The sequence below is a fragment of the Cydia fagiglandana genome, chromosome 26 (assembly GCF_963556715.1).
Source record: "Cydia fagiglandana chromosome 26, ilCydFagi1.1, whole genome shotgun sequence".
Classification (NCBI taxonomy): Eukaryota; Metazoa; Arthropoda; class Insecta; order Lepidoptera; family Tortricidae; genus Cydia; species Cydia fagiglandana.
The window spans coordinates 4,338,207-4,352,747 of record NC_085957.1 but is presented as its reverse complement, the minus strand read 5'-3'; the positions used below and the strand labels follow the sequence as shown (position 1 = coordinate 4,352,747).

The 14,541-nt window shown below is 38.1% G+C and overlaps 1 protein-coding gene and 1 long non-coding RNA gene across 2 annotated transcripts in view; one reads left to right on the top strand and one right to left on the bottom strand.

Moving 5' to 3' along the window:
- Positions 1 to 13,192, top strand: part of LOC134677510 (uncharacterized) — a 28,614-nt gene extending 15,422 nt beyond the window's left edge. Inside the window, exon 2 of the long non-coding RNA XR_010100037.1 lies at positions 12,991 to 13,192. This is a non-coding gene — a long non-coding RNA (uncharacterized LOC134677510). The remainder of the gene's footprint in view (positions 1 to 12,990) is intronic.
- LOC134677387 (uncharacterized) overlaps positions 8,768 to 14,541 on the bottom strand; it is a 34,717-nt gene continuing 28,943 nt past the window's right edge. Inside the window, exons 14-16 of the mRNA XM_063535833.1 lie at positions 14,259 to 14,480; positions 12,281 to 12,831; positions 8,768 to 11,359 (exon numbers count right to left, since the gene is read on the bottom strand). Coding sequence (XP_063391903.1) covers positions 10,253 to 11,359; positions 12,281 to 12,831; positions 14,259 to 14,480 — 1,880 coding nt within the window. The 3' untranslated portion in view covers positions 8,768 to 10,252. The remainder of the gene's footprint in view (positions 11,360 to 12,280; positions 12,832 to 14,258; positions 14,481 to 14,541) is intronic.

Here is a 14,541-nt window from a genome sequence, read left to right as displayed (position 1 = left end):
TACATCACACGTTTAGGGGTAGGGAGGGGGTCAAGAAAATGTGACATATTGTGACATGGGGGAGGGGGGAGACACAAACTTTATGACGTCACTTTAACTTCATCAGTAACCGAAAATTGATTTAAATCATTTTATTCGCTGTACATTTAAATAACAATTTTTTAAAACGATAATCGTTTTTATTCGTTTAATTTTCTTTTCTAAGCAGTCGTCAAAAGTATTTTGATAAAATATTAATAATACTCAGGTACTTACTTAATTAAATTCGATTTGGCGATTTCGTAGAAAAAATGTGACGTCACACTAGGGGGGAAGGGTTTGCCAAATGTAACCAAGTGTGACCAGGAAGGGGGAGGGGTCAAAAAACCTAGAAATTCGTGTGACGTAATTAATGGATGACCCCTTTCCATAGAAAACAATCCGCCTAAAGGCCCGGCCCGGACACGGCCCGGTCTAACGTGAGTCATCCTTTATACAAATCCGTTACCGGTAGAATAAAATATCAAAATATCTTATCCCTTTCACAATATTTCTCTGACGACCGGTCTGGCCTAGTGGGTAGTGACGCTGCCTACGAAGCCGATGGTCCCGGGTTCGAATCCTGGTAAGGGCATTACAAATACAAATATTTATTAATAACACCAAAGTTACAGGTCAAAATGTCTAGGCAGGTACAATTACAATGTCGCAGTGTATCTTTACATACACGGTGTAATATGAGTAAACCGAATAATTTTAACATAGTATTCCTGATCATATTTAGAGACAAAAATGTCCTATAAACTTTAAAAAAAAACGCTTTGTTTCAGAGATAATATTAAATAATTAATTTAAAAATAAACAAGTTTTTGTTGTTACATAATGTAAAAGGCCTTTTCGATGGTAATGCTGCTGCTATGGGACGTAGTCTAAATATCCTTATTGATAGATGTCAAAAAGTGACAAGTAACACTTTGCAAAAAGAAGGTTTTACGAAAAAAAATGTAAAAATCTATTTTAAGTAACAAGTTTACCAATAACATTTATTTTTTTATGTACAAATACATTCAAAAATTGAAAAAAAAAAAACAAAACAAAAAAAAAATTTTGGGCGAAATTGACCTAAACTCATATTACATTTTTTACTTCTTTTGACCTCAGAAATGCGTGGTTAAAATTATTCGGTTTCCTCATGTTACACCTTGTATAGTACAGTTACATGTAAATGTAAGTAAATGTTCATACAACGATGAGTTATTAAATTAATAAGTTATACGCTATGTTACCTATGTATACGGTAATTTAAAAAACTCCTCGACGTCATACAAAGACAAGGTTAGTAGCCACTTTCGCAGCATTTATTTGTATGATGATACAGATATTTGTTCCTGAGTCATGGTTGTTTTCTATGTATTTAATCATTTATATATTACATATATATCGTTGTCTGAGTACCCGCAACACAAGCCTTCTTGAGCTTACCGCGGGCCTTAGCAAATTTTAAGTTGCTTTCTTATATGTTTGCTGGTAGAATTAACTTTTAAATGATGATTTTGAACGATAAATATTTAATTAGCATTCATTTGGATTGATTTTGTTTGATATTTTACCTTTAATGGCTTCGGGTTGGTGTGAAATTTTGTGTTTCACTCGGGGGCAAAGTCTGTTTAACCCTCGTGCTTTGAAACCCTCCCAACGCTCAAGATTCAATTTTTTAATTTTGGAATCTTTCGCTTGCTCGGGTATTAATATTAGCACGAGCGGTTAAAGAACAACTTTGCCCCCTTGTAAAACAAATACTATTTTACATACAAGATATTATATACCTACAGTGATATTACTAAACGAAATTATTGCTTACTCTGTTGGCTCAGCGACCCAGAATGAGACTTGGCCTCCGACACAAGACAGCGCCACTTTTCTCGGTCCTGTGCGACCTCTCGCCAATTGTTGACTCGAAGTTCGCGCAGATCCGCCTCGTCCATGTGACACACTGTTTTTTTTTTAATTAAATGCCATCTAGTGAGTTTGCCTCAAACTGGTATTAATATAACTAGTACTCACAGTGATGATACATAGTGCTGCAGACATTTTGCACTAGATGGCGCTGTTAATATTTTGAGTTACAATGTCGCTGTCGTTGACTTTTCACTTCTGTCTGCATGGGCGTACGCAGCATTTTTTAAGGGGTGGGGCAGAAGTAGGGGAGGCTGGGTATGTTGTAACAGGGTACGGTTGAAACAGAAATTCTTAGTTTATGGTCAGAGACCAGGGTGGGGCAACTGCCCCACCTTGCCCCACCGTGCGTACGCCTATGTCTGTCGGCACTCCCGGAGTGCAACCCGTTGTTTTTTAATTTGAAATACTGTATTACAGGTGGAGAGAAATTCTGCCAATAAAAAAGAAATTAGAGGAAAAGAACCCCGATCAGTTGAGAGCGTTTGAGATGGGGTACATCATGGGCGATATTGTGGAAACGTAAGTAGTGGGGAGACTCCTCCCTTCGGGCAAACTCGGCTCCGTTCGGCTGAGCATTGCTCCGACCAATTATTAGTGTTGACACAACTTGACATCCCTTTGCGTGCACGGCCACAGATAAGATAATTACTTGAATTTTGACAACCCTAAATAGCCGAAAGGGGTGTGCCTTAAGTTAGAAAGGGAGGATCGTTTAAGCGGTCGGTCTATAGTATGGTCGAGTTAGACGAAGATAAGCCTGCATTGATTTTGATGACATTATGACATACTATCCATTCTCTTTGGCTCATGGGGGGGGGGATTAAGACGAGGCGTAAGTACGGGTGGCACTTTTGAGACGACATCGAAAATCCTTTCTAACACTTTCGCAGGTGTAAGACTTTTCACCAGTGTGTTCTCTTTTATGTGTCTTTTAACCACTTATTCAGAACGCTTTTTTACAAGCTTAATACCTTATGACTATAAGGTCCCGTTTTCGGTCCCCTCTATAAATTGCTGCCCAACCACTGTCACCACCGCTGAACAGCTGCCAGGCGCCCGGATTAATTAATAATGGTACATAGACCTAGTATTACATAGACGAGCTATACGCGTGCCTCCGTGAGGGACAAAACATACGCAAAGCGACAATATTATTTAAAAAATTCTACACGTTTTAACATTCCTGACAACATACCAAAAACGATCTACGTAATTCGGTCGGGTTATTTGTTGCCCACACCACCAAAAACCACCATACAAAAATTTTGGTGGGGAACAAACAAAAAGTGAGACTGTGACAAGGACAAGCAATAATACCGCTTTCTCTGCTACTCCTACTGAAATTTCCATAAGTGCATCTCGTTCGGTCGTTTGGCCCCTCCCCCGTGTCATCTCTATATTATTGTACCTCTACGTAATGATAGTATGGTACACTAACTAGAGAGATGTCGTTACTCTATAAATTGCAAACTATTTCCGTAGCTATAGTTCGTTTTTTTAGCATTAGAAATAAGGTAAATCTTGATGTGTCTTTTAATTGAAAAATACATTTTAAAAATAATGGCTCGATTCGGAAAATGAATTAGATTTCTACTAGACTTCAACAAGTTACCATATGGATAATTTAAAAGATATGTAAGATAGATATGTCAAATTTGACGTTTCCGCGATTCTGGAGGTCCTCTTGAACGATTTTGACAAGTTATGAGTGTTATGACTTAGATATCCAAGTCATATCTAGTAGATATCTAATGTAGATTTAGTTGATCTCTAGATCTTGTGATTATATCGAAATCCGAATAGGCCTGTAAGTTACGGCAAATATGTCACAATTATGAATCTAATACGATCATTTATATTCTTCAACTTTCATAAATAATAGTTTTTAATTTTTAAAACACATTTTTCTATTAAAAGACATGTCAAGATCGCTTACCTTCTTGCAAGTTCTTTCTAATGCTAAGAAAAACGAACTATAGCTCTTAGAATATACGCTTTTATAGTTACAGGAAAGCCCTAACGTTTACCCATAAGCAGATGATAAAGACGCGCTATAGGGAAGCCGAGCGGCTCCGGTACATGCTGTACGTCCAAAATGCGTACTTAAAAACGTACCATCTGACGCATATGATGCATGAAATTAATGCCAAGTACGACACCGATAATACAGGTAGGTATACGTGGTACCGACCGGATCCAGTACATGCTTTACGTCCAAAACGCCTACATCAAAACGTTCCATCTGACGCATATGATGCATGAAATTGATGCCAAGTACGACACCGATAATACAGGTAGGTATACGTGGTACCGACCGGATCCAGTACATGCTTTACGTCCAAAACGCCTACATCAAAACGTTCCATCTGACGCATACGATGCATGAAATTGATGCCAAATTCGACACCGATAATACAGGTAGGTATACGTGGTACCGACCGGATCCAGTACATGCTTTACGTCCAAAACGCCTACATCAAAACGTTCCATCTGACGCATATGGTGCATGAAATTGATGCCAAGTTCGACACCGATAATACAGGTAGGTATACGTGGTACCGACCGGATCCAGTACATGCTTTACGTCCAAAACGCCTACATCAAAACGTTCCATCTGACGCATATGGTGCATGAAATTGATGCCAAGTTCGACACCGATAATACAGGTAGGTATACGTGGTACCGACCGGATCCAGTACATGCTTTACGTCCAAAACGCCTACATCAAAACGTTCCATCTGACGCATATGGTGCATGAAATTGATGCCAAGTTCGACACCGATAATACAGGTAGGTATACGTGGTACCGACCGGATCCAGTACATGCTTTACGTCCAAAACGCCTACATCAAAACGTTCCATCTGACGCATATGGTGCATGAAATTGATGCCAAGTTCGACACCGATAATACAGGTAGGTATACGTGGTACCGACCGGATCCAGTACATGCTTTACGTCCAAAACGCCTACATCAAAACGTTCCACCTGACGCATATGATACATGAAATTGATGCCAAGTTCGACACCGATAATACAGGTAGGTATACGTGGTACCGACCGGATCCAGTACATGCTTTACGTCCAAAACGCCTACATCAAAACGTTCCATCTGACGCATATGGTGCATGAAATTGATGCCAAGTTATACACCGATAATACAGGTAGGTATACGTGGTACCGACCGGATGCAGTACATGATGTGCGTCCAAAATGCCTACATCAAAGCGTACCATCTGACGCATATGATGCATGAAGTTGATGCCAAGTTAGAGACCGATACAAGTAGGTACGGTACGTGGTACGCAAATGGATAACCATGTATGTATTCACACGACAGCGGTGGCGCTTTTTATCAAGCGTTGTTGGATTTTTGTTGGATTTTCGACTTTAATCAAATTTATAGTGGGGACAGATTCAAGCGCTTTTTTAACGCGCGTTGGAAAAGTTGTCGTGTGAATGGTGGCTTAGTGTGACAGTGAGCCCCCATTCGCACGGCAGCTTTTTCAACGCGCGTTAATAAAGCGTTTGAATGACACAAATGGATAACCATGTATCTATTCACACGACAGCGGTGGCGTTTTTTATCAAGCGTTGTTGGATTTTCGACGTTAAGCCTTGGTCGTTAAATCGAATTTCTAAGAGTGCGGACAGATTTAAGCGCTTTTTTAACGCGCGTTGAAAATGCTGTCGTGCGAATGGAGGCTGACAGTTGCGTTTCGATCACTACGAAAGGTTAGCGATTGGCATAGGTCGACCTGTATGTAACTATGTAGGTAATGGAATCTAAGGTAACTAATTTAACCATCTTCCAAGGATCGTAGCGTCATGAAAATTGGCAGCTGTATGTACTTAGTTCTGATGACAATACAATAATATGGTACTGTCGAACTGATCTGATGATGGAGACAGGAGGTGGCCATAGGAACTGTGATGAAACAACGCAACCTAATTGTGTTAGGGGTTTTTAGAATTGTCTCGATGAGTATTAGTTGTCTGTCGTAAGAAAAGTACAGTCAGCGATAAAAGCTTGTACCAAAAATGAATTTTTTACCAAAAATTTATTATTATTATTATTAGTATCGAAATTTAACAAAATTTTAGTGGTAACTTCTCTTCTGGGCAAAAATAATCCCACCTTTTACCAGTGGTAACTACTGGGAATAAAAATTGCCATCTCAACCTTTTCAACTCAGTGAAACGTTTTTGTTTCGTTTTTTTAGCATTAGGAAAAGTATCTTTTAATTGCAAACCCCGTTTTAAAAATAAGCCACGGCAAATATGTAACAAATATGAATCTATTATGATCATTTATGACCTTCTGCTTTCATAAGTATGCTGACTTAAACAGCGTTTTTCAATTGATAGCAGGGGTGCGAAACTCCTGACTTCGGCCAAACTCGGCTCCGCTCGGCTCAGCATTGCTCCGAGCAATTATTAGGGTTTGCACCACTTGACATCCTTTGGCGTGCACGACCACAGATAAGATACTCACTTGAATTTTGACAACCCTAAATAGCCGAAAGGGATAGTGCCATATATTAGAAAGGGATAGCATGATTCGACCCTGAACCGCTGTCAAACTTCGGTTTTGTAGGAAGTTTCCTTTCTGTACGGTAGTACTATTATTAATTCTGTGTTAATAGACATGTCAAGATCGCTTACCTTCTTTCTAATGCAAAAAAAACGAACTATAATCAGCCGTGGCTCACTCCGCGATTTCGTCGCTTTGCTACAGGTAGCTAAATGTAGGTACATCCGTTCCACACCAATTTTGGGGAAAGCCAATAAGCCGCGCGTGCCGCTGTCGCCACCTAGCGGCCATGTCTGTGCTGATCGTAACAGACGCGTTTTATTAGAGAGTGAGTCTTCTGTACCTAGTACTATTATTTATTCTGTGCTATAATGTCCATTGGACCCGGGTATGTCCTTAAACTACGTCCAGGACCCGGGTATGTCCTTAAACCACGTCCAAGACCACCAGTGGACGGGCAGCAGCGTCCCTCAAATTCGGTGTACTCGACTGCGATCGCCAACCCGCCTGCCAAGCATGGCGATTATGGCATTCACCCCCCAAAAAAGGGGGAGGCCTCTGTTCAGCAGTGGACGTCTTATGGCTGAGATGATGATAATGTCCATTTCTTTCCCAGGTCAAATGGCGCGAAGGAACATAACACAAGGTTTCCACAACAAAGCTCCATCTTACTACAATACCTCCGGTTTCTACTACACGAAAGAGTTGGAGGATATCAGACAGGCCCGGTTGAAACAGAGAATGAAGAAAGTGATCGACGAGAAGCGAATTCGCCAGAGAGAGCTCCACAGGGGTACTATTAGGACAGTAAAGTACACTAAGACCACTACGAATTGGTGGCCTGTAGAATATGGGTGGGATATTGGTTATTACTGGTAACCCTATGGTGGCTAATTACTGGTAACCCTATGCACCCTGTGGTGGCTAGGTTAACCATGACTTGTGGGTATAAATATATATTCGGAATGCATGTTTCATTTATTATTCCCTTATTATATCCATACTTATAGAGTCAGACCAATAAAAGTCTGCAGCGGATTTGATAGCCCACGCAGTCGATTTATTACTTACTTATTTTAAAGTACTTCAAACTTCTACGAAATTATGACGTATAAATAACAACACTTCGAGGGCTATCAAAATCGCTGCAGAGTTTTCGTGGCTTAACTCTATTATAAATATAAAATTATAAATGCGAAAGTGTGTCTGTCTGTTACCTCTTCACGCTTAAACAGCTGAACCGACTTAGTTGAAATTTGGTATGGAGATAGTTTGAGTCCCGAGGAAGGACACAGGGTAGTTTTTATCACAAAAATCACCCTTTAAGAGGGTGAAAAGGGAGGTGGAAGTTTGTATGGGGAATCGATAAAAAGCAGATTGGATCAAAAATAAGTTATCCAAATTACTTAGGTACTCCATGTAGACGAAGTCGCGGACAAAAGCTAGTTCTAAATAAATAATTAGTCATTTAATGTCGAAAAAAAACTGCTACAGCCACGAACTAAAAACCGGCCAAGTGCGAGTCGGACTCGCGCACCAAGGGTTCCGTACCATTACGCACAAAACCACAAATCACGTTAGATGTATGGGAGCCCCACTTAAATATTTATTTTGTTTTGTTGTTAGTATTTGTTGTTATAGCGGCTACAGAAATACATCATCTGTGAATATTTCAACTGTCTAGTTATCACGGTTCATGAGACACAGCCTGGTGACAGACAGACGGACAGCGGAGTCTTAGTAATAGAGTCCAGCTTTTACCCTTTGGGTACGGAACCCTAAAAAAGACAATAAAATCACAATAGCAACCGCGTTGAGAAAGCGCGTACTTATGAGGCCTAAAGATCATTAATGTCAAATTTCTATGAAAATGTGACTTATTACGACCCTTCCTCACTTTGGTCTGTCCAAATCCGATTATTTACATTATTTTGCTTTCATAAGTAATAATTACTGATTTTTTTAAAAGCGTGACAACCGATTCGTTACGTGTTCCATTTTCGAAAAATATTGTCTGTGGCGCGGAACAATCATTTCATGACACGGTAGCCATGCCATGCGCCATAGAATATGATGACACTCCTCCCGTGTCACACGCAAAAAACATTGATGACACGGCAGGCGTGTCATCAGCACCGAATCGGTTAAAGAGTATCAAGATCCCGTAGTTGTTTTCTAATGCAAAACCAAAACGAACTATAGACGGACTATATAAAATGATTTACAATAAAACAATTTTTAAGTTGATAAACAATATTTATTTGAAAAATAACAACTTATTCTAGTAAACTACATGTCAAACAGACAGAAGAAAAACTACGAACCACGGTAGGCGCTCGGTATTACGACGCTCACCAATCCGGCACTCAGTAATCCGGCAACTAGTCATAACCATAACCCGTAAAATCGGATTACTGCGAACTTTGTAAAAAACATTTTCTTAATTGAGTAGTTAACAGTCACATAAAAGAGAACACACAGGTGAAAAGCCATACACCTGCGAAAGTGTTAGAAAGGATTTTCGACAACTCAAAGAATTAATATTTTCTATATAAGGATGGTATTCCATCTGTCCAATGTGTATTTGCGTCTCAAGTTTTGCTTAGTGAGAGTGAGACACAATGCATGTTGTACAAAAAAATTGGACAGAAATACTCTTAAGCAAAAGCTTAAACCTAAGCTTAAGCTTAAGCTTAGGAAATAAAAATTTCCTATACAGATTAATCTATAGAGAGAAAATTACAGTTGCCGCATTTCCAAGCGCGTACCAAAGAGGATTTAAAGTAGAGAGTTACTGTCATGGCAAATTATGTAGCTACAGTACATTTACTGCCATCTTTCGACAGAAGATGAACACTGTTTGAACGCCATTTGACTTTGATCCTTATTCTTTAACTGATATGTGTTAACTTTTTAAATATTATTAACGCCATCTACTCGAGCATAGGCTGAAGGTTGTGGCGCCATCGCTCGAAAACATGGAACCATACCTTTGGCCTATAGTCGAGTAAATGGCATTAATATTTAACAAGTTGACATATATCAGTGAAAGAATAAGGATCAGTCGAATGGTGTTCTAACAGTTTTTTTCTTCTGTCGAAAGATGGTAGTAAAATTACTGTTGCTACATAATTTACTTTGACCAAAGACATATGTAACTCCGTATAAGATAAATAAAGTCTAAGAAAAAAACGTGCCTCGGAAATCAAGAAAGTCATTCTCGAATAGATGGCGCACACACCTTTGGCCTATACTCGGCTAGATGGCGTTGACGACACCGTTTGGTATTTAACAATTTTAACACATCAGTGAAAGAACATGGGTCAGTATGGAACAATAAAAAATAAAAATCATTTATCCGTATACATTATTTTGATTAATCTATACATTTTCAATTTTATTTTAAGTTTTAATCGTGTGTCGATAGATGGCAGTAAATGTACCGTGGCTACAAAATTTACTATAGCAATAGCCCTCTATACTATCTATTCTCTTTGCTTTGACAATCCGCCTCTATTTCAAATTATCTTCGATATTAGGTAAACAGTTGTGGACAATTTGTCCAACATTTGGACTAGAGTCGGACCAATAGAAGTCTGCAGCGGATTTGACAGCCCACACAGTGCAAGTGTTATTTATACCTCATAATTTCATAGAAGTTTGACGTTTAAAATAATGCACTGCGTGGGCTATCAAATCCGCTGCAGACTTTTCTTGGTCTGACTCTACTAACCTGGAATCTGTTATTAGATATATTAACTCCTAATAATTTATCTGCTATTTTAGCTATTACAATATATTTTCTCTCTCAATCTTCTTCTAGCTTCATCCCTTTTCATCGCTTCACGTTTGCTTAGTCTTACTACTCTTGTGTATGCGTTTCTTACAGTATTCTTGACTGTCTTTTTGACAGTTCTGTTCCTAATATTATTACTATTATCTTTTGTTAAATCACTATTCAAGGAATCTTTGGGTTCATTGCAATCATTAATATTTTCCACCGGCTCATTACAGTGCAACCCAAAATGGCTGCTTTTTTGCAAATCCTCAAAATCATTGATATTTTCTCGTTCCATTTTGTTGTATATTTTTAAAAACTGCCAAAATTCCACATCGCCGCCTTTTATATTTTGTTCGTAAAACTCGATAAGTTCTTTATCACATTTATGTTTGTTCACCACCGGTTTTGGTTGCGCTGTACGATTATCTAAATTTGTGACTACCTTTGCTTTTTTCTTATCAACACGCTTCCCTTCAAGTTTATGTTTCCAAACCTTTTTCTTAAACGGTTTCGGATTTTCCTCATGCCTCCTACTGTGTAATTTCAAAGCGGCCAGCGTTTGACAAACTTTATCACAAGAATCGCATGGGAAAACCATTTTATTACCATTTTTCTTTGCTAGTTTATAAAGCTGTTTCAATCTATCCGCATAGCTACCTTTAACATTTATAACATCAAGTTTATCAAACTTAGGTAGCAAGCAATCTTTGAAATTTATCTTTATTTTCTCTTTCATAACTATCCATTCCTTACCTTTCTTTACAAGCTTACTCTTCAATACTTCTTTATTCATCTTCTCTTTATTTCTCTTATCGATCTTGCAACTCTCTCTTTTATTAAGTCTCTTTATACTTGGTATTATTTCTAATTTCTTTATTCTTTCATCGTTGACTTCATAATAGTATTTCGTGCCGTTGTTCTGTTTATTGTCTTTGAAGGATCCGTATGGTACTTTGATTTTCAGTTTGTGTTTGAGTTTTAGGTGTCTGGTGATGCTGAGGTTGGTGGAGTAGTCGCAGAGTGGACATTTCTTCAGGGTTTGCATCTCGCACTGATTGTCGAAGTGTTCTTTGCAGTGGTCTATAAGCTCCTCTTTGGTCTGGTACAACTGTAAAAACAAAATTTTGTAGCACGGTCGCGTTTCTATCACCTGTCACTGTGCCTGTCACGTTCTAACAAGTAAGTGCGAAAGTGACAGGCATAATGACAGGCGATGCGACAGTTTGGTACTAATGAATTAAATAATTCCTAATGCACTGCGGTGGCATCATGGTTCCATTTTTAACCATGATGCCACCGCAGTACATTAGGAATTATTTAATTCATTGGTACCAAACTGTAACTTTACCACTACCTTAAGATAACGATATAAAATCATAATGAAATATAAAATAGCTAGGCGACGATATGTGTATATACGTATATGGATAAACACATACTTAGGGTCCATATTGGGTCGCATAACAATTGATTGTCCTAATGTAATGTTACGCATAGAACTCATTTCGCATAATTGTTATTGTGCTGGAAATATTAACATTTCTAAAAAATTATAACACAAACCTAACCTAACCTACCCTATTCTACACAACCTATACAAAATATTTTCTGTTTTAGCTGGAGAAAAAATATGCGAAAAGAGATTTATGCGTAACATTATATTATGACAATCAATTATTATGCGATGAGATAGGATCCCACATACTTATATACATAGAAAACACCCATGACTTAGGAACAAATATTTGTGTTCATCACACACATGAATGCCCTTACCGGGATTCGAACCCGGGATCATCGGCTTCACAGGGTCACTACCCACTAGGCCAGACTGGTCGTCGATGCTTGCTGGTATATGTATATCCTCTAGCCGCCCAGAAACCTATAAAAAGGTCTCCTGTTCTAGTCTAATTTGAACTTTGTGTTGACAAAATAAAACTACATTTTGCTTGGCAAGGTTTGACGTATGGGCGGCTAGAGGATAATGCAATTTTAAGACAATAGTATACAAACTCACAATAGAAGTTACCTTAAAACACACATAACACTGGTGTGTATTGAATTTAACTTTCCTATTTTGGTCCGATTTACTTCCCTTATCTTCTTTTTCTCGTTTGTCTCCTGTACTTGATTCATTTTGATCGATATACTTGAAATTCATTTTCCTTTTTCTTCCCGATTTCCTCCTCATATCTTTTTCTATTCCGTCTTCTATACTAGTTTCATTTTCATCTATTTTTCTAGACTGCTCTTCAATATTGTCTACACCATTTTCTTCAATGTCTTTTTCATTTTCGTTATAATCTATTTCATTTTCCTTAATGTCATCTATCCGTACTTCGTTACTTATTCTTATTCCGTTTTCGTTGCTATCTCCTTCTTCATCTAATAAATAGTTATTTTCTATTATTTCAATTTCGTTTATATTTCTACTTCGCTCTTCTATATTGTCTCTGACTGGTTCATCTACAATACGATCTGTGTTGTCTATGGTCTGTTTTATGAAGAAGTTTGCTTCTAACAGAGAATCCGAATGTTGCTCTTGTGCAGAAATAGCGCCGTGTTTTATTTTAATTTTATCTGAAAATGACATAACACAAAATTGAGCAAGAGATATACATATTTATAACGATAAAATATAAATATACTACGAGTAAATAGCGTTGTCGGTGAATTTAATATTTGTAGATTTTTAAATACACGTCTAACGTTAGTACGTCCTTGTCTTGCAATCTGGAGGTCGCGGGTTCAAACCCCGGCTCGTACCAATGAGTTTTTCGGAACTTATGTACGAAATAACATTTGATATTTACCAGTCGCTTTTCGGTGAAGGAAAACATCGTGAGGAAACTGGACTAATCCCAATAAGGCCTAGTTTACCCTCTGGGTTGGAAGGTCAGATGGCAGTCACTTTCGTAAAAACTAGTGCCTACGTCAAATCATGGGATTAGTTGTCAAGCGGACCCCAGGCTCTCATGAGCCGTGGCGAAATGCCGGGATAACGCGAGGAAGAAGACACGTTTAAATAATAATAATACGTTGTCTGAAAGAGATAGCTCTTTAGCGATATGTCCATAATTTTATCCACATGTGAGGCAAAGTTATCAAATGCAAATTTTGAGTTGTTTTCTTATGTTTGCTGGTAGAATTGACTTTTAAATGATGATTTTGATCATTATTTAATAACAATCATTTGAATCGATTCGCTTTAATTAAATTAATTAAAAATTAAAATTCATTTATTTCGAGTATCTGTGACTCATAAGTACATACATAATTCGATACAGGTATTATCATCAAACAAACACTAAACACATACTGATTTTGTTTGATATTTTACATTTAGTAGATATTTTCATTTTGTTGGTGTTATGAAAAATGTTGTGTTTCACTCGGTGGCAAGCTTTGTTCAACCCTCGTGCCTTGAAACCCTCGCAAAACCCAAGATGCTATTTTTCGAACCTCAAGATTCCAATTTTCAATTTTGGTATCTTTCGCTTGCTCAGGTATCAATATTAGCACGGGAGGTTAAACAACAACTTTGCCCCCTTGTAAAACAAATAGGTAACTAATTTTTCACCTCAGCAGCTCGAACAAGGGTACTTTGCTTCTTTAAAACAGTGAGCAAAGTGCGATTTTGCTCACTGAGTGAGCAAAGTGCGATTTTGCTCACTGAGTGAGACAAAATGTCATTCAAGTGACCTTTATAGTCAAATGTCATTTCAACATGCGGGGTCTAATACAAGTTCGATATACTTGGGTTCTATTATCTCTGTCCCTCTAGGTATGTTCTCACTGCTTAGGGTGAAAAATTTTGTGTACTACACGAGATCAAAGTTATTTACATCTCGTGCGCTTTTGAATCCCTTACTACGCTCAAGATTCTAAATTTGATTCACTCGCTACGCTCGTGAATCTATTATAGAATCTTTCGCTTGCACGGGACTCAAAATAAGCACTCGAAGAAATATAAAACTTTGATCTCTTGTTGTACAAATAACTATTACCTTTCTTCGCCGAGTTTTTGATGGCATTCCGTATCAGCCTGTTGTATTTCCTTCTCGTTCGCTCCAGTGTTCTGCTGGCCATCTTTCTCGCTCTTTCTTCATACTTCTTGCGTATCTCCTTAACTCTCTCTTCTGCCTTTTTCTTTCTTTCCTCCATTAGGACGTCTATTCTTTTCCTAACTCGCTTCTCTAATCTTTTGTCGACGGAAACATGTTCAGTGTCTAAAATTATGATAATTATAAGTATTTAATTAAAATAATTTAATTGGTATTGAGGTGATTT